At 35.7% G+C, this 21,001-nt stretch overlaps 1 protein-coding gene across 1 annotated transcript in view; it reads right to left on the bottom strand.

The window, feature by feature from the left end:
- LOC118194141 (intermembrane lipid transfer protein VPS13A-like) overlaps positions 1–21,001 on the bottom strand; it is a 483,044-nt gene that overhangs the window by 106,782 nt on the left and 355,261 nt on the right. Inside the window, exons 53-56 of the mRNA XM_085810380.1 lie at positions 19,770–19,988; positions 5,825–5,908; positions 2,188–2,298; positions 151–237 (exon numbers count right to left, since the gene is read on the bottom strand). Coding sequence (XP_085666506.1) covers positions 151–237; positions 2,188–2,298; positions 5,825–5,908; positions 19,770–19,988 — 501 coding nt within the window. The remainder of the gene's footprint in view (positions 1–150; positions 238–2,187; positions 2,299–5,824; positions 5,909–19,769; positions 19,989–21,001) is intronic.

Consider the following 21,001-nt stretch of genomic DNA (forward strand, 5'->3'; position numbering starts at 1 on the left):
TCCCTAAAGCTTGAAGTCAGAAAAGAAGAAATGGGAGGTTACTAGAATTATAATTTGATACGTGCGTTTCATTTGAATATACAGAATGATAAATGTTTAAATGTGTAAACTATATAAAATAACTTAAAAACTGAGAGAAAAATAACTTACGTCAGTGTTATTGACGACCAAGAAGAAGGGTTTGATAACAACGACTCTTGTCAGTAGCATCTTCGACATTTGGACACTCACAAAAAACTAGAATTTAAAGAAAAACAAATGATTAAAAAAAAAAAAACACTAAAAAAAATCTGAAAGGTTTTAGATTTTAAATTACATCTAAAGGGTTTTTTTTTAACATTTTGTGCGTTACATTTATTTATTGAATATCGCGTTCTTCGCATTTAAACCATAAAATTTTGTTCAACAGCAATATAGCAAAACAGTTTTAAATTGAGCCTATCTTTAGAATTTCCGATACAGAGACTCACGCACTGGAGATAAAAATGTTTTTCTGCACAACGTTTCCATGGCTCGCTTTGAAACCGTTGAGTTTGTTAATCAAAAATTCGTTTTTATTATATAAGTTTTACAAAATAGGAAATCGATAATAAAACAAATTTGTGAAGTTCAAATTTGGTCTTCTAGATGTCCCTGTTCGCAGTAGGATTACATCATTCAAAATTCGATGGCTCTATATACCGTTGTTATATCGCAATGCGAGAAACATACATACATTTATGCAGATTCTTCATTATTTAACTTCTTCAAATATAAAACAAGGCAATAATATTTGGTGGCAACAGTTTGAAAAGTGATTCGCCGTTTGTAGTGAATCGATGTAAAAATCGCAAAATGAAAACAATGCAGTTAAACGAAAAAGAAGAGGAAAAAGAAAGGAATTCTGGGAAAAACTTATGACTACTTTCCGATTTATAAATATGCCCACCAGGCAGCCGACCAATAAAGTCGCTGAACACTGATAGTTCGGCCCGAGTTTCGAATCCCGCGAACGGACTAGCTGCATGGACGTTTTCCTGGTTTTCCCCATTTCAGGGAACGGAAACAATAGTCCCTTTGGAATAAAAATAAATAAAATAAAAAATCTGAAAGTATTCAGATATTAAATTAGGTCCAAAAGGGCGTTTTTTTACATTTTGTGTGTTACCTTTATTTATTACATATCATGTTCTTCGCACTTAAAATTCAGTTCAAGAGCAATATAGCAAAATAATTTTTAAATGAAAATATCTTTAGAATCTCCGATACGCAATCTCGCGCGCTGGAGATAAAAAGGTTTTTTCTGTGCAACGTTGCCATGGTTCGCTTTGAAATCCTTGAGTTTGTTGCTTAAAAATTCGTTAAAGGTTTACAAAATGTCAAATCGATGATAAAACAAATTCCAAATTTCAAATTTGGGCTTGCACAAGCCCATATTCGTGGGAGGCGTTATTCGTAGCAGAAGAAAATGATGGAGGTCGCAAAAGCTTCGCAAAATACAGTACAAAGTCCGTAATCCGGGCGTCCATTATCCGGAATGATCTATAACCCGGACCTCAAAGCCACAAACTTACGCACGCGCGTTTGATGCGCGCGTCCGCTACGCATGCGCGTAAAGCCAGTAAAGCGTTTACCCATGCGCACTTCCGATAGTGAAGAAAGTTACATTGAAAGAAATGTTTAATAAAGTAAACAAATAAATATTACGCTTTTTTTTTTTTTTTTTGGAAATTTTGATACCCTTTAGATCAGAATTGCTCTTTATTTCATAAATTACGGTTTCATATTTTTAATCGTATAATTTCTGCATGCCATCTTACCAGATTTAAATTGATGATCTATAATCCGGAAAAACCCTTAATCCGGAATCACCGAAGTCCCTACGAGTCCGGATTACAGACTTTGTACTGTACTAAAATTTTAATAGCACAAATTTGTCAAAAGTCGCAAATTTTCGGAAAATCTCATGATCTAGCAATACTGCACGCTCTCTGAACAATCCGGTGCTGCTTGGGATGAATGGAAATAGTTTCTTGACATATAAATAAATTTATTGTAGTTTGAAAACTTATCAAATCAATTTTTTTTAAAGACAGCTACATTTTTTTCATGAACGCACAGGCAAGAATAAATGCACTCTTAAACATTCACTATATTTGTTTACCACAGCAACACTCTGAAACTTAATATCAGAAGAAAGGAACTCACGTGATATTTCTTGTTTCTTTCTTTGTCCGAGCAGATGACTACACCGCAGTTGCCTACAGTGTCCAAAGAAAATGACCGAGACCACTGTGAACTGTACACTCGAAGTTTAGCCTGAAAATAAAAACAATACCGGCAAATATCATATTAGACCTTAAAGTCCAACCTCCGGACCAACAGATAACCGCAGAGTAAATAAATAAAAAATCTGATGTGTACACGACATGACTTCCTTGCACGGATCATTAAATTACACGCATTTTTTCTTGCATTTCATTTAAACGTATTGGACTGAATTAAATATACTTCGTCGAATAGCGCATAAACCACAAAAGAATAAATGCACTCTTTAACATTCACTATATTTGTTTACCACAGCGACACTCTAGCGCTAGCTTCACTTAATAGCGTTACATTTCGTTCATATTATAAATCAGAAAGCATATAAATTTATATCACTTGAAGCTATAACGTTGCGCGCCTCTAACTAGCACGCAACCAAGAGGTGACTGTGAAAGCTTGTATAAACCACAGAGTCTTATAAAGGGTTTAAGTCCCTTTTTATTCAACGTACTAATTTACAATTGCGTTCTCTTGACGCTTACAAACGGTGCCAACTCGGCAGTCAAAATAAAAATAAAAACCTGAAAAGAAATTAAAGACAATATTCTAACTACGAGGCTCTCTCAAATAACTAACTCACCGCGTTTTACAATACGGCTGCTAATTCAGCAGACTTGAAGCTCACTGGAACAATTGCAACTACTTCCCGCCAAGCACATAGGCCGCAACGCGGGGTTTTTCAAATATCTATAACTACCTCCGCGCTCGCTTAGTAAGAATAACTCTCTCTCACCGAACTTGTTTCCTTCTATTTAAATCATACTACTTCCGCTGATAATTTGAATGCTTGCGCGTTCTACTCAAATTTACATATTCTGGCATTGGCAGTTCCAGGGGAAAGTAAGGATTGACAGGAAAGATAGTTTAAACTTAAAATAAATGTTAGTTAAAATAAATATAAACCCTACAAAGCAATACCTAATCTTTGCCACATGTTCTATCCAAATACTATAATAAAGCTAGAACGATTTATAAAAGGAATTAAGCAAACAAAACAAAAAAGAAACACTTTTTCTCAGACGATTCAGCATTTCTCATTCAATTAATTTCAGCTCTCATTTCCCGACAAGACAAAAATACATAAAAATTCAAAATATCTGTATTAAAAATTACGAAGTAAATCTGAACCACTTATTTCCTCGATCAAATTCCAGAATGGATTAAGCATGATTTAATTCGAAATAATAAAAGAAAGCATTATCTTTGTTGTTGCGAAGCTTAGTTTCTCTAGATTGGCAACAAATCCGCTAATTTGCCAAGTTTAAAATATAAACAAACATGCCATCGCAAAATTCATTAGGCTTCGCTGCACAAATTTTAAATTGTTGATAACTCCACAAATATTGCATGCAGATTTACTAAAGGCATAAAAACCTTAACCGGAAGATAGGAACAACATAATTCAATCATTTTTAAAGCAAAAAATGCACAATTTACAAACATATAAGAATAAAAAAGAGCTCACTGAGCCGCGTAACAGAGTGGATATATATATACATACATATACTTATACACTTTTGGTTCGCCCGATTGCAACCAAAATACGAGGTGCACATTAACATGCTACAACAGTCCTACATACCAAATTTCAACGTTGAGACACAAATGTTTTTTTACCTTCAACGTTGCCATTCCTCGGTTTGAAATCATTGAGTTTGTTAACCAAAAATTCGTTAAAGGTTTACAAAATATGAAATCGATAATAAAACAAATTTCAAATTTTGGCTTCCAGATGCCCATGTTCGCAGTAGGATTGCGTCATTCAAAATTGGATGGCTCTAAGTACCGTTGTTATATCACAATGCGAGAAACATACATACATTTATGCAGATTCTTCATTATTTAATTTCTTTAAATATAATACAAGGCGATAGTTTTAGTAAAATATAATACAGGGCTTGGGGTTTTAGCTTTAACCTGACGTTTTAGAGCGGTGCCTACCGAGGCCGACTTTGTGTTGGCTGGGCTGCCTCCTCTCTCAATTTTATACGAATTTTATCATGAGAAAATTTCTTTAGAACTGGACGAATGGAATTGGAAATGTATGAAGATTATTTAGTTACAAAGAATGTTTTTGAAAAATTTCATATTCATTTAATACATCCTTCCAATAGATTTGGATTTGTTTTTGATAAAAGTAATCCAACTTTGATGTATTTGATATTTATACAGATAATTCTGGGGTCGAAGGAGCGTAGGAGCTGCCTTTGTTGTTTTTTACTATGGAACTGAGGTGGATTATAGAATGTTCAAGTTGAATATATATAATTCAGTTTTCCAAGCAGAAAGTGAAGCGTTCAAACAAGCCTTATCATGGATTAAAAATACCTTGTTTATACCTACGTCTGTAAATATTTATACTGACTGCCTGTCACTTCTTCATGAGCTCTCCCGCCCAGACAATTTCAATACATTAACTGTCGAAATTAAGAGTCATTTAGAAACTTTGAGTTCATATTTAAATATTAAGCTACATTGGGTTAAAGCCCATACAGGCTTTATGGCTAATGAGAGGGCCAATAGCCTGGCCAAGCAGGAGGTCCCAAATGTCAGTGCAATGGATATTGAAGTAACAGGTTCGAAGAGAATTGCTATTTGAAGAATAAAAGAATGTTATGTTAACAAATAGAAAATACAGTAGTTCTCTTCACCTAAAAACATAGGACTTATGGAACTAATTAAAATCACGAATAAAATTAAATCTATGGACAATATTGATGTTAATCAGGTTTTTAACTGGACATGGTAGGTTTCCGTTCTATTTCAACCGATTAAATCTGCAGGAAAATAAACTATGCAATAGTTGTCAGGTTGATGGTGATGCTAGGCATTTCGTGTTTGATTGTAGTTTAACAGCCCCTATTAGACAGATTTTTAACATCACTGATTTTAATGCAAGTGTCATTAATTTTAAAGTTTTAAATTATGTACTATTGCTCTAATGAAATTTATCAATGAAAATAGGGCGCTTAGGAATCTCCTGTTAAAATTGAATTCTGTGGTATGTTGTGAATTTGTGTTTATGTTTTGTTTGTTTGTTGGTTTGTAATTTTGTGTTAGATGTGCTTACTTATTTTTAATTTAGTATTTTTGCTTGTTGTTTGGGGGTGGCTAGGTTACTGGCTGCTCTCGTTTGTGGAGATACGGGACCCCTTCTTTTGAGCTATAGGGACACTCGTGTCCAGGTGGGCTGAAGGGAGCCTCCAATTCTTAACAATTCTTACAGGGCGATAATATTTAGTGGCCAACAGTTTGAAAAGTGATTCGCCGTTTATAGTTTTCAACACAAAATGCCAGGACGAAATTAATAGTCCTTCAGGGCAAATTGCTCCTTTGGACGAATTTAATATCTGAAATCTTTCAAATGTACTTTATATATATATATATATATATATATATATATATATATATATATAAAAATTTCGCAGAAAGTACACTTGAAACGATTTCAATAAAGTCAAGCGGAAGAAATTGCACACAATTCATGTTATGTGTTTGAATGTAAACAAAAACTTACCTTTTTCTTGCGATGCTTCTTGAAGCGAAACAACAGAGGATCAGCGGTGCAGGCTGCTTCGTAAACGGCATCGGACATGGCACCCTGGGAAAAAAAATTATGTGTACATCACATGACTTCCTTGTGCGGAATATTAAATTATACACACTTTCTTGACACTTTTGAAAATTAAACAGACAAAACAGAAAAAAAAAAGAGTTTTTCACAGACGAATGAGTATTTCTCGCACAGTTAATTCAGTTTTCACTTAGCGATAAAGCAAAAATACATAAAAACTCAAAATATCTGTGTTCAAAATTACGAAGGAAATCGTAAACACTTATTTCCTCGCATAAATTCCAGAATGGATTAAGCATGATTTAATTGGCAATAATAAAAGAAGACGTTAATTGTTGTTGCGAAGCTTAGTTTCCTTAGATTGGCAACACATCCACTATTTTGCTAAGTTTCAACTGTAAACATATATGGCCGCTATCGTAAAAATAATTAGACTTAGCCGCACTTAAACAACTTTCAAATTGTTGATAATTCTACAAATACTGCATTTAGATATACTAAAGGCATAAAAAACCTTAATCCGAAGATAAGAACAACACAATTCAATCATTTTTAAAACAAAAAATGCACAATTTACAAACATATAAGAATAAAGAAACTGAGCTCACTGAGCCGAGTAACAGAGTGGATATATATATATATATATATATATATACACACATACTTATATACTTTTGGTGCGACCGATTGCAACCAAAATGGGAAGTGCATGTTTTAGCAGTCCTATACACAAAATTGCAACGTTCTGAGTCTACTCGTTTTTGAGTTATGCGAGATACATACATACATACATGCGCCACGAAAAATTCTCTTTAAAATTCGTTTTAAATCCGTTTTATAATTTTTTTGGGGGTTAAAAGTGTTCTTTATTCTCTCCTTACGTACAGATGTCACGCAAAAACATCTTTAAATTCATTCGATAGCGGTCGAAATGGATATTTTCGTTGAAATATGATACCCGAAACTATTAGTGATTACAATACTTCCTTTTTACTTCGTACGTACAAAGCGAGTAAAAATTGATTACAATTCGATGATACCGCGTTTGCTACACGAAATCAAATATAATACTATTTGCTCCTTAATAAACGCAGTTCGCTGAGTAATCAAACATTAATTACAGGCTTTGCCCTAATATTTGCCCTTATATTAATTATATAAATAAAAAGAATTATCATGGCAATTCCTTAAAAACACTACGCATCCAGAAAATTCACTAGCCGCAACTATTTTCGTAAACTTCCATTTACAGCACAACTCCAATTAAACGAATCGTTTTCAGAATTTAAGAAAAAAATAAAGACGGTAACGTACTGCGATTTGAAGAATAAAGTCGAAATCTGTGTCGCCCAATTTTGACAGTAAATCGCAAAATCTTTCGAAAATTCCTGGATGTTCAGAAGCTAGTGCCGAGGATACAGTAGAATGGATGGAGTGTAAATCGTCAGACTGTGGGTTTCAAATTCTAAATGATGATGAGCTTATTGAAAGTGTGAGAGAAGAAAGTGTCGAGGAAGAAGACGACCTTAATGTCGAAGCAGACATGGGACCATCAGCTAGTGAAGCGTTTGTCGGCCTTGAAACTACGTCGAAGTGGATGGAACGTCAGCCCGAGTGTGACCACATGCAATTTTCTTATTGTCAAGCGGATGCGCGACTTGGCCGCCCGAAAACGGATGAAGACAGCTTACTTTGACCGGGATGCTCAGCAAGCATTGACTTTCGACACTCGTAAGCACTACAGCACGATATACAACATGTACATTAAAGTGTTGCCTATTCATTTTCATTAATTAAAACCTCTTTTTCTTTAAAAGTAGTTTTTTTCTCCCATTTTCAACATACAGTAATTAATTAAGGTGTACGTACACCTTTCTTCGGAAAAAATCCAATTATCCGAATTTTTCATTATCCGAATAGTGTTCTGTCCCAGTTGATTTGGATAATTGGAGTCCTACTGTATACTTATTTTACTACTGTACTACTTATTTTAGCATTCAGAATTGCCCAATTGTAGCAACCGATTCTTTAAGAACAGCAACTAAATATTAAAATCTTTTCATGTGTAAGTTTAATTGATATGGATTTCGCATTCATTATTTTTAAGGCATTAGTTATTCTTAACGCTCGCAAGATGAAACGCCACCAACAGGTCTAATTTTCAGTGCACATAAATATTAATCATACTTCAAAATGAAGTATCTCTAAGTTAAATATTTAGTTATTAAATATTATTAAAGTTAAATATTTAGTTATTAAAGTTAAATATTCGAATTATAGTTTTAAAACAGTCAGTTCGTCAAAAACTATACGTGCGGTGATTATTCGCACGATAAATCAAACTTCAAAAAATAAAAAATAAACCAGACCTTATTATGACGAAACAGAAAATCAGTATCGCTACTACATCATTGTCGATTTCAAATATACATTGCTGCTGCCATGCACAAATTACTAAAGTATATCAAAAAAATTTTAATTGAAGTTTGCTCATGAGCCAAGAAATATAAAATACAAAAAGTGAACATTAAAATAAAACTGTATACTTAACATTTTCCATCTTTTGATAATAAATTATGATCAAAACGTAAAATTACCACTTTTAGGCATATTAAGATAGAAATAATTAAAAAAATTCTCTTTCAAAGCTTACCATTACAAAAATGTCAGTAACGCTTAAATTCCCAGTTCTTATGCATGACAGTAACGAAGTTTAAGAAAATAAATGCAAAAATAATAGCTACCACTTTTATTTTATAAAAATGAATACTTATATAAGAGTTAGAGAAAAAATACAAAAATTTTAATTTTTTGTTCACGAGTGTGGATATTTAGTTGTTATCACAGTTTCGTGGATAATATCCAGGAAGAGTCTATCAATGTCCACGAGAAGTTGTTCGCTCGATTCATTAAGGTGGCAAGCGATCGGATGGATGGAAATGGGAATGTCACAAGCTGATGCTGCTGGACGTCTCAATGTCCCTCGAAGTGTGAACCACCGACTATGGAATCAGTTCCAATCTAAGGATTCTGTGCGTAGAAAACATGCTCCAGGCAGACCCAGTGTTACGACACCTACGGAAGGCCGTTATTTAGCTCCTTCGGACCGAAAGAGGAATTATTGTGTCTCAGTTCATGGCAGATCATTTTGTGGCAACAGGAACAAGAATCGCAGCTACTACAATGTGCAGACGCCTGCACAATACAGGTCTGTATGGTAGATGATCAGTTGTTTCTGTCCCCCTGACCCGAGGAAACTGAGGTGCCTGTTTATGTTGGGCAGGAGAACACGTTTTCACGACCAGTCAACAATGAGTGTTCTCTTCACAGACGAGTCCAGGTTTACACTGTAGAGTGATTCAGGTCGTCAGCTGATCTGGAGGGAACAACGCACCAGATAAAAGAAATCTCACATTGTGGAAAGAATATTTTGTGGTGGAATCCTGGTTTGAGCTGGGATTTCTCTCGGTGGTAACACTGACCTGCAGGTGTTCCATGGAGGAACTTGGACCGGTGTGAGATAGCGAGACAAGATCCTCGATCTATATGTCCGCCCATATGCCGCTGCCATTGATCCTGGATTTCTTCTGAACGACGACAATGCGCGACAGCACCGAACTCGGGTTCATGAAGAATTTCTTGAGGGCCACGGTATGGAGGGGATGGAATGGCCAGCTCAATCCCAAGACCTGAATCCGACAGAGCATCCTTGAAACTATCTTGAGAGCTACCTTTGAGACTACCGCTGCCTCCAATGTATTGCAACTAGGGGTGGAGACACTCCTTATTAGAATCCATTTTTGTAATGTTACCACCCCATGATTCCTCAAAAAACTGTGATATACTGTTCCTCCAAGACTGGATTTCTCTGCCAAGAGTGCAATGTTTTTTGTAATTCATATTTGTATTGAACTTTAGAAACATTCTATGTCGTATTCATTAAAGAACTGCTTAGTGAACATGTCCTGTAAATTTCTTGTTTCTATGTTACTTCATTCTCAAATTAGACACAAAAAACATGCTGTTCCTTAACTTTTGGAGGGCAGTGTATATTGTTGCGTGCGTACGGGTTCGTAATGGATTGAATGCACACAGAACCGATGTCAGATTGATAAAAATTATTTTTCCAAAATCAACAATTTATTCTTCTGGAACTTTCCACAAATATACTCATATAGCCCTTTTCCATATGACAGAGCACAACCAGTAGTTACCACTTCAAGCTACCAAGAGCGTTAAAGATAACGCACGGCAAAGCGCATCTAAAGAGCGAAGCTCGCGCAGAAATTTCAGTATTCCGAAGTCAACTTTGAACTGGAAGAAAAAAAATCTGAAAACTGATACTCTCTCCGGGCTTGTACAATCGGTTCAATGTCATGTATGTCCTGTATTGGTTCAATGTCACCGTCTTGCTACTGGTCATTCCTGAATTCTTCGTCACTCCATTGGTCACGATCAGCCAATGTATAAGTTGTGACTTACTTGCGACCTGTTTAGCCAGCTCGTATTTCGCTTCAAACCTGGAACAATATCGGTAACTTCCAGGGCAGGATTTCTCAGAAAAGGCTCGCCGCTTCAGTGTGATGATAATTTCAGTTGGAGAGTGGTGATGTCCTATTGCTGGAGTTTCTATATCCATCTAGCTCTTTAGGTCTTCGTGTTTCTTGAAGTTCCAAAGCCACGTAAACGATGCATGACAGGTACTGAGCAGGAATTTGTTGCCTTAGAAGTAACAGGAAATGTTCAATGACTTTAAATATGGCGATCAACACTTTAATGGGGGCATAGTAATTACTGCTCTGTTCAGATAAACACGTACTCCCTACGACACGTGGCACCGCGCTGGAAGGTTCGTTCCGGTATGCATTATGGAGAATTCTATTTTGCAATACGACAACGCCACGTATATGAAAACGAGGCACTACTGAACGACAGGAATGCCACTGCTGCCAAAGGCGTGACTGATCACCAGAATCACCAGATTATTTTCAATTGGAACATACTATGATCGCATGAGAACTAGACAGTAGTCAATACTACTTGTTAACTGTGAACTCTGATAAATAAGACCGCATAACAAATCCCAAACGTGGCAGTGAGCCTCGAAATAGCTGGAGATGACAGGCGCTATCATTTCGAGCTACTTCAGAAATGACAGTGACATCCCCAATGACATCCATATGGCGATGACGGACAGTGAATCTTCCTCTTTACAGTTGGCACAACATTAGACTCAGCTACAGTATGCCACTGCCAGCTTTGCTTGTATGTGTAGGATTCTCTTGACGCAAAATTAAGACCACAATTAAGATCTTTTGCAATGGAAATTGTTGGGGAGCGCGCGGTGTTGGAGCAGGTATCCATAGCGAACGTTTTAGTTTCTACTTACCAATGCGCCCTCTTTACTACCTTTGATGGGCAAATCGAAGCCATTGCTACGGCTATTCAACAATTATCAATTCGTAGCCACTCTTTTGTAAAGACAGTCATAGGGTCAGATTCCAAAAGTGCGCTTCAAGCCCTTCTGAATAACCAAAATAGTCCCCAAAGAATCTTGGACTGTACGTCTTTGCTGAAGTAATGGCCCACAGAATTTCTTTCCAATGGATTCCAGCCCAATGGGGAATTATGGGCAACAAAAAAGCTGATACATTGGCTAAGAAATAAATTTTGATAATTAATCGAGCGCTTTCTCATATTTTTTGTTAATCCGACTGTTAAGAAAATTCTTAAACAGGATATGACTCAACGTGCTAAGGATAAGAGCATGGAGGTAAGAAAGGAAGGAGTGGCCAATCCGGCATTAGAAGTGAAGCATCGCTCCGAAGCTTTGGTCACCAGATGGGGTGTTTTTTGTTTACATTCAGAAGCTCGCTTGACAGCGCTCTGATAGTATTTCGACACACGACAGTTCCGTACAAATCGAAAAACGGGACACTTCTGCATAAAAGAAAAATTCCTAGTGTGATGGATAATAACAATTTTTATAGTTTAATGACATTTACGCAAAAATAACACCTTGGTTATTTTTCGATAACTAACAACAGCGATTTTGATTATGAATTAGTTTCATAAAATTCTAAGCTGTTGAACTACAAAAATATAGATTTTAGCAAAAACGTTATGCTTAAAGAATGAAAAATACCTGACCGTACCTTTAAAATTGTATACATCTTTCGATACCCTTGATAGAGTATTCACTACTTTTATTTTATGTTCCAAACCCCAAAATGTTGTAAATAAAATAAATTTTTTTTACATCCACATATTACTGTAGCATGTACTTTTTTAAAATTAGTGTAAATTACTTTATTCAATTCCATATGCCAGAACTGAAAAATAGTATTTATGCATGTGCTTGCAAAAAGCATGTATCTGCATTTAACAAAATACGTAAATATTTATTAAATTATTTATAAATGTATTTGAAATGAAGGATTTATTCATTCATAAACAACTGTGAAAGTTACTGTGAAAAAATCTAATTATTAAATGTATCTAAATTTATAATGATTATAAATATTATCTAAATATATAATAACCTTAACATTGAATTGCAAACATAAATTGACATCCTGTTGAAAAATACGTTATAAAACTAGTTAAGCAAGAATTGTTCGTACTGGAAAGCAATCTGTTAAAAGGTATTGTAAAGCAATTTCTATGAGATACGTACTTAAGAAAGTAATAAAGAAGAGTTTGGGATACGTATTGTTGAAATTAAAGGTAAAAAAATCTGATAAGTATAATTAAAAGAATTATTCCCCTTACATTTTATAATAACTCAGTTACAAGTTTTAAATAATATTTAAAAAATAATCCTTATTGTATTCTCTTTCAGAAATATTCAGAGAAAGGGAAATACTATTTAAAGTATTTCGCTATTAAAATAAAAGGTGCTCTAATTTGAAATGGACCGAATAGAGCACTAATTACAAACTGACTTATAATTTTCGATTTAAAAGATGCCTCAGAAGCTAAAAAATCATGTCATATATGAGAAAGTATTTTAGGAAGAAGCTCTATAAATAGAAAAGAAATAATGCATAATTTTAATAATACAATAAACTTTGATCTTAATTTTTGTAATCCTTAACCGAATCAAATCGAATTACCTTAATTTTTTTTTCTAATGTACTTAACGAAAACTTGTGAAAATATTTCAAATTAAACCATTCTGAACAAATTGTTCTGTGAAAAGTATAGCATGTAATTCCCTTCAGAATGAAATGTTCTTTAAAATTGTTTTCTTTTCATATACTTAGGACTCTGAAGTATTGAAAAATATTTACATTTATATGCATATTTAAGACGTAATTACAAAATATTTACATCCGATCGTGTCAAAACTCATTGAACTCAATGGTAAATGACCCAATATTTTGGTCACCAAAGAAGATCCTGCTTTGGCAGGATATGGGGAAACTGGTTTAGGGCCACTCCATCTAACTTCCTACCTCCAGGGATAAGAGATAGGGGATTCTGGGGAAAGAGACAACTTCCATTCCCAGTTTTCCAAGAAAGACAGCGGTAGCTCTATTTAGACGTCGGATTGGACATGAGTGTTTGCAAGACCACCTCTACAGAACTGAAGTGGTGGATACCCCAAACTATTTTATGTGACTCCAATCAGCCTATGATTTTATTTTTGAACATTTAAATAATTGTATTGCACTTTCTCGGTAAGAAGACATTGTTAAAAAGCACTGTAGATCCCGTGAACTAATGAATTAAGTGAGGCAAACTGCGGCACGCTGGAAGTTTCTATCCGGCCCGCGGTTAGAATTTTAATTTGCCGAGTCAAATTAAAAGAAGTATATATTTATATGTTATATATCCATCTCCTTTTCTATTTTGTTTAAATATTTTTTTCTTCCTTTTTTCCAAAGGACTGATGATATTTTCACTTTCTTTATTTTTGTTCTACAAAACATAAATCGACGGAAATTACAAGCACAGACAGCGTTCAATCGGTAAAGCGTTAAAAGTGGAAGTTCTTTGTTAGTTATAGCTGTAGACTGGCGCCAACAAGCGTTATCTCTATCTCTAGCAGGCATATTGGAATCCAATATAGGTGAATTATACTTCTTAGAAAAAACTTAACCTTAATATCTTAACTTAAAACTTAATCTGTTTGCTGGGCATCTAGCTAAGAACGACTTTTCTCATTTCCCGATTTAATACCCTCAGTAAATGAAGAGAAGCATAAAAATTATGAAGATGGCTTGAAAAAAACTGCATTTTGAGTTCGAACGCAGATTTCAGGGCCATTCAAACAGAACTGATATTTTTACCATGGCTTTCAACGTAAATTGTGAAGCAGTGAGGTCATATTTGCAGCTTGAATTAATTGATTTGCAGTCTAACAATCGTCTCAAGCAGTTGTTTCTAAATATGCCAAAGTTTGAGTTTTACAAATCATTATCGAAAGTAAGTTTCCTAAATTTAATATCTCACGCCCAGAAAATCAGTGCTATATTTGCTTCATCTTATATATGTGAACAAGTGCCCAAGTAGCACGGCAACGTCGTAACGACGTTACAAACTGATCCGAGAGGTTGCAAAGTGCTCGTGGTAACTTTTACGACGTCTTTACGACGTTGCGAAGACGCAAAATATTTGCCGTTGCATCTTGGCAATCTGTCGACGTCGCTGAAACGTCATATGACCGCTTTTAGACGTGGTCGTTTTAGCATCGTTTTCATAGTTCATCAACGTTACTTTTCGAATGAAAGGAGACTAAGTCTGCTCTTTCAAGAATCTGAATTCCGCATAAGATTTATTTTGCAATGTTTCATTACTTTATTTCATTTAAATATATTAATCTAAGATAGATTCATCTAATGAAATATAAATTTAATATAAATGTTTGAATTATTAAATTTAATTAGTACTAAAATTACGTGCTAAATTATTGTTAATATTTTGTTAAAATAATTAATACTTAAAATATTTTTTTATAAATATTAAAGCAAAATATTTAAAAATGAAACAAACCTATGAAGTAAGTTATTAAGTTATGCATTTTATATATTTTAAAAAATCATATTTCAGAAATCAATGCAAACCACGTGTTAGCAATTATTTTACTGCTGAAATATGACTTTATTATTTTTGAAGTAAAAACGAATTTATTTGAATTAATATGGTGGCATAATATGAAACATTTTACCGCATACAGTGAGAAAAGTAAAGTTTTCGCGAAGGTATGATTGCGTGAAGATGTGGTATTCACGGATAAAAATTATGCTATTTTAAGAATTCCGAGAAAACGTGCAATGTTAAAAGACGATGCATATCCATGCGACGGAAACGAACATCTAAGCTCGAGGATTGCGCGCTTTGGCTAGCTGCCAAATTCAAACTCGTTAGTGATCTGAGCGATAAATTTCATACTCCATCTTATTTTCAGTAATGTTTTCGTAACGGTTTTGCAATTCACGATCAGAATTAAATACTGGAGAGCTTTAATACAGAAAGAGAATGACGTACAAAAATATAATGATGGCAGTATATTTTGAATTTTGGAGAAATCTTCGTGGTAATGGCGAATTTCTGCTTATTTTGTTTGTGAATATCTGCTTGCAACGAGTTAACATCGTCTATCAATTAAATAGTGTTCTGTTTTGGTGCTTTATGACTTTCTGGTGATTAAAATTATGTTTTGGTTTTCCAATCTTCAGTGGCTCCAGCGGTGCAATATTTTGTTATATTCCGTGTATCCGAATATAACGATAATCCGTAACACGGATTATTGTTATACTTAGATACACGGATTCGGTTATAACGTCGTGCAATATTTGGAAACACGGATTATCGTTATATTTGGACACACGGATTCGGTTATAACATCCTAAGTGCTATAGCGTATATCATTCATATTGTTACGAATTTGGTATTTAAAAAGCTAATGTTAGTTCAATTATAAATTAAATGGTTTTATTTCTCGCGCAGTGCAGCGCGTGACGAATATTAAAAGAAAGCTAAGCCGGAAAAATTAAAAATACAAGAGCGCGTGCGTTAAATAAATAAATATCTCTTTTTGATTTCGAGAAAGTACTGGAAAATTCTAGCGCGTGATTTTAAAATCTTATAAAAGGAGGAAAACATCTCAGTTTGTAGTAGTTGCTTAGTTTGTTGTTGTTTAGAAAACTACTGTTGTTGATTGTAGCGAATTCGCGGATTAGCGTTCTTTAGCTGTTTTGAATTACGTTCTATTGGATATTTGAGTAGTTAAAAGATAACTACTGTGAGATATTGTAATACTGCATGATAATTTGAGAAAATTTAAGCATTTTTGTTGTGATAATAATAAATTTTTGTTCATTTTTCATCGGACTTGTGCATTCATTTCTTAACGAACCCGTACGCACGCAACAATTTTTGGTGTCAGGAGTGGGGTTTGAATGCCAATAACAAGAGCGATGGAAGAACAATTGAGACAGCTCATTAGTGCTTTTGCTGCATTCCAAGAAAAGATGGAAGCTGGCCAAGCATCATTTAAGGAAGAAATGAAATTGGGCCAGGAATCCGTTAAGGAAGAAATGAAATTGGGCCAGGAATCCGTTAAGGACGAAATGAAAGCCGTTCAAGCTGGTCAAGAAGAAATGAAAAGAGAAATTACTTGCATAATAGAAAATAAATTTGAAGCTATGGAAGGCAGAATTGACGCAGTTGAAAATAAAGTTGGACATATTGAAGAAAGAGTTTCTTCTGTAAAAGAACAAATTGATGAGAGAGTTTCTGCAGTTGCCAAAGAAATGGATACTTTAAAGAAATTCGTAGCGTCGGCAGGGAGCAGGAGTGATGATTTTAAATTCTTACCAATGCCTGCTCGTCCACCTCTGAAGCTATCCACATATGATGGGAAGACCTCCTGGCAGGTGTATAAGACACAATTTTCTATCGTGGCGGATGCGAATGGATGGGATTCCCAAGCTAAGGCCTGTCATCTCGCCGCTTCTCTAAGAGCCGACGCAGCGGATATCCTTCAGACTCTTCCCGAAAACAAAAGGTTAGATTTCGAAGCTCTGTCCGGCGCCTTGGAGTTGCGCTTTGGGGAGAAGTGTTTAAAAGACTACAGCAGGCTCCAATTAAAATCTCGTCAACAGAAGCCTACCGAAACACTTCAGGAGCTCGCCGCGGATGTTGAAAGGCTGTCCCATCTCGCCTTTTCGGAATGCCCGACAGAAACAAGGGAAATCCTGTCCTTGCAATACTTTATCGACGGCATCCGAGATACTGAAATACAGAAAACTCTACGAATGGCGGATGTAAAAGATTTAAAAAGCGCTCTGTTGTACGCCATGAATTTCGAGGCAGCCCAGCAAGCAACTAGTAGAGATCGCTACCCAGTTAGAGCTGTGCGAGTCCATGAGCCAGTGGATCAACTGATGGGTCGTTTAGATGATTTAGCCAGACAAGTCGAAGATTTGATACGGAGTAGGAGCGAGAAGAAAGTGGCTCTAAGGTGTTGGAGATGTGGTAGTGAAGGTCACCTAAGACGGAATTGCAGAACTCCCCAGGGTACGGAATATAAAGCAGATGATTTTACCAGACAAGTCAGTGGCTTGAGACGGAACAGAAGTGAAAAGAAACTAATTCTAAAGTGCTGGAACTGCGGAGTTGAAGGCCACATACGAAGAAACTGCAGAACACCCCGAGGTACGGAAAATAAGACCATTTCCCAGCAACAACGCAGTAAACAAATTAGTGACCATATCGAGGAACGGAGGTTGCCAGATAGTGAAAAACCTTGTTTTAAAGCTCTTAAAATTTATACAGTGAGTGGCAACAATAACGGACTGTCCATCAATGGGAATATCGATGGAGTTCGTTGCAGAATGATCATTGACACAGGAGCTAATGTTACCATCATTAGGAAAGATTTAGCTGAACAGTTTAAAGATAAACTTATTTGGACGCCATCCTGTGTTACCCTTCAGACTGCGTCTGGTGACAAGATCGACATAACTGGGAAGTTAAACGTAAACATCACGTTTGGAAGTGCCGCCTACCATCACACGGCATATGTGGCGGATATTACAGATCCATGCATACTCGGATTGGACTTTTTAAGGAAATACAATTTTTCCTTAGACTTGAAAAACAACAAACTGCTTTCAGGATCTGAAGACATGACTATCCATCCTAAGAAGGGATCCTCACCTGGAAATGCCAACGCTTTGTCCGAAAGAACCAGCTCGAGAAACAGTCGAAATCATGCTAGGGTCGAAAAGAAACACCAGACTACCAGCTATTCTCCATCTCAGATGCTCTTCGGTCGAGACCTTCGTCTGCCTTGTGACCGCCTGTTTCATCGCCGTACGGGTGCGCCTTCATCGCCTGAGGAACACATCCAAGATGTCAAGGCCCGTTTTGAAGTGATGCACCGTTCCGCACGAAAGCGAGTGAACTTGGCGACGGAGAAAGTGAAGACCAAATACAACACGACAGCTGCTGGACATAGATCCAACGAAGGAGACAAGGTGTGGTTGTGGAACCCGATTCGACGAAAAGGAGTCAGGCCTGATTTACAGTCACCTTGGGATGGTTCGCACACAATCCTAAACAGGCTAAATGACGTCATGGTTCGGATCCGTGAGTCTTCGAGCTCTTACGACAGGTTAGCTCATTACTATGGCCATAGTACGTAATGTAAATAATTGTAAATAGTATCAGACCATGGTCCTTTTTGTTTATAAATGTGTATTTAGTATTTGATTTGTATTTAGTATTTGTTTTGTATTTAGTATTTGATAGCATTTTATTTGTTTAAGTTAGTTATTGCATTTATTGTTTATATTGTTTGATATTGTAATGTAATGTTTATGCCTCAGTTGCATTTATGCCACAGTTATAAGTTTAGCTTCCTGTCCAGGGATTGTACTGCCCGGGACGTGCAGTCCTTGGGAAGGGGGCAGTGTTACGAATTTGGTATTTAAAAAGCTAATGTTAGTTCAATTACAAATTAAATGGTTTTATTTCTCGCGCAGTGCAGCGCGTGACGAATATTAAAAGAAAGCTAAGCCGGAAAAATTAAAAATACAAGAGCGCGTGCGTTAAATAAATAAATATCTCTTTTTGATTTCGAGAAAGTACTGGAAAATTCTAGCGCGTGATTTTAAAATCTTATAAAAGGAGGAAAACATCTCAGTTTGTAGTAGTTGCTTAGTTTGTTGTTGTTTAGAAAACTACTGTTGTTGATTGTAGCGAATTCGCGGATTAGCGTTCTTTAGCTGTTTTGAATTACGTTCTATTGGATATTTGAGTAGTTAAAAGATAACTACTGTGAGATATTGTAATACTGCATGATAATTTGAGAAAATTTAAGCATTTTTGTTGTGATAATAATAAATTTTTGTTCATTTTTCATCGGACTTGTGCATTCATTTCATAACGAACCCGTACGCACGCAACAATATTAATCGATTATTGTGTTCATGATATAGGTTGGTGCTCAGACTTTGTGCATATAATCGAAAAAATAGTGTTAAGGAAATATTAGCATTACTATGAAACATTGTAATCAATAATTATACTTAATTATGTAGTATTGAAAAACATTAAATATTTTTTTATTGATTGCAAAATTTTATTGATTTCCACAGTGTCTGGCGGGTGGCGGTCGCTGTAGCAACAGGGCTAGTATATTTCAAATAGGGGCGAACCAAGGATTGCTTTATTGTTATGTTGTTTTTGGCGACTGTTGGCTGAGGGGAAAAACAGTTTATCATTCTTCTTCGAGGCACCCTACGGACAATAGGTCCAGGCTCTACGGCAACAGACAGTTGCAGACTAACTGGCGGCAGCGTTTCTTATGATAAACAGATTGTACATAACAATACATAGATTGCGAATTAGAAGAGGCAAGTAGGAAAATGCTTACCCTGAATTGTAGAGGCAGTCCTGTTTTGTTGATGATCCAGTAAGGAGCGAAGATGTAAAGATCCAGACTACGATCTCGAGTCACGTGCACATGAAGAGCGAGATGTCTGTTTCCACCACCTGTGTCCGTCTCGGGATTCATACTGATCGGGTGGTGTTCTTCGGTATCACCACTAATCGTCATTTTACCGTGCCATTGAAGACCAACATATTGGCCCACCTTAGGAAGAAACAGTATGTTGAATACAGACACTCATAAAGCATAAAAGACTTGCTTAAAAAGGCTGAAGAAAAACATATTGTTAAATTAAACTGGGCGTAAATTGCCCCTTTGGACTAATAACTAAATTAATTGCATTTTTTATCTTACAAAACGTAATTTAAAAGTATAAATTTTGAAAGGCATTTACATTAAAGATGAAAGAAAACTACAAGTTCACAAAGTCTAAATTCGATGGAATCCATAAAGATAGATCAAACATTTACAAATTGATAAACACCGTCCTTAAAACCCTTTCGCCGTCCTCTCCTTACCGCGAAAATTTCTCCCCAGCGGCCCTTTGTTTTTCGCAGCGTATGTTGTTTCTCTGTACATACGTAGCTTTCCATACATAACTTTCGCAGTGGATGAATGTAAATGTAAGTAAAATTATAAAGGAATAAAGTATAATGGAAAAGTAATAATATCTCTGCTTATTTCTAACAGCAGGATTAATATGCTAACATCGGATCCAGGCGGTCCGCTCCTCCCATTTTGTTGTAATCTTTTACAATTATTGGTTTTTTTACAGTTCTTTTCCGTATTTCAACATCAATCATCGAGTTATTATGAACTGTACTCATCAAACGTATATCCTTCTTGTCTTTCCAATTCACAACCTAATATTTTTCTCTTTATCTGCTGAGTAGACGTTGAAGATCTCTCACCGTCTTGTATCGTAAAATGGCGCGAATATTCATAAAACCCGGGGGGGGGGGGAATTCAATTAGAAATACAATGCCTCATTAGTATTGCCATCTAGGATGTATTAGAACAAACAAAAATAAAAATTCAAACAAGTAAACATTTGGAAAGCGTTTTAAACGTTTAAAAGTTTTACAATGAAGAAGAACGCTTGCAGTGCGTTACGCGTTCAGAAATTTCACTTGAACGCGCTAGACGCGTTACGGACGACGAAGAGGTTAATATCATTCACAAAATTATGTTAAGGATGGTTTAACAAGGCTTTCACA

The sequence above is a fragment of the Stegodyphus dumicola genome, chromosome 2 (assembly GCF_044657685.1).
Source record: "Stegodyphus dumicola isolate Sdum_Otavi_A_Nest chromosome 2, ASM4465768v1".
Classification (NCBI taxonomy): domain Eukaryota; kingdom Metazoa; phylum Arthropoda; class Arachnida; order Araneae; family Eresidae; genus Stegodyphus; species Stegodyphus dumicola.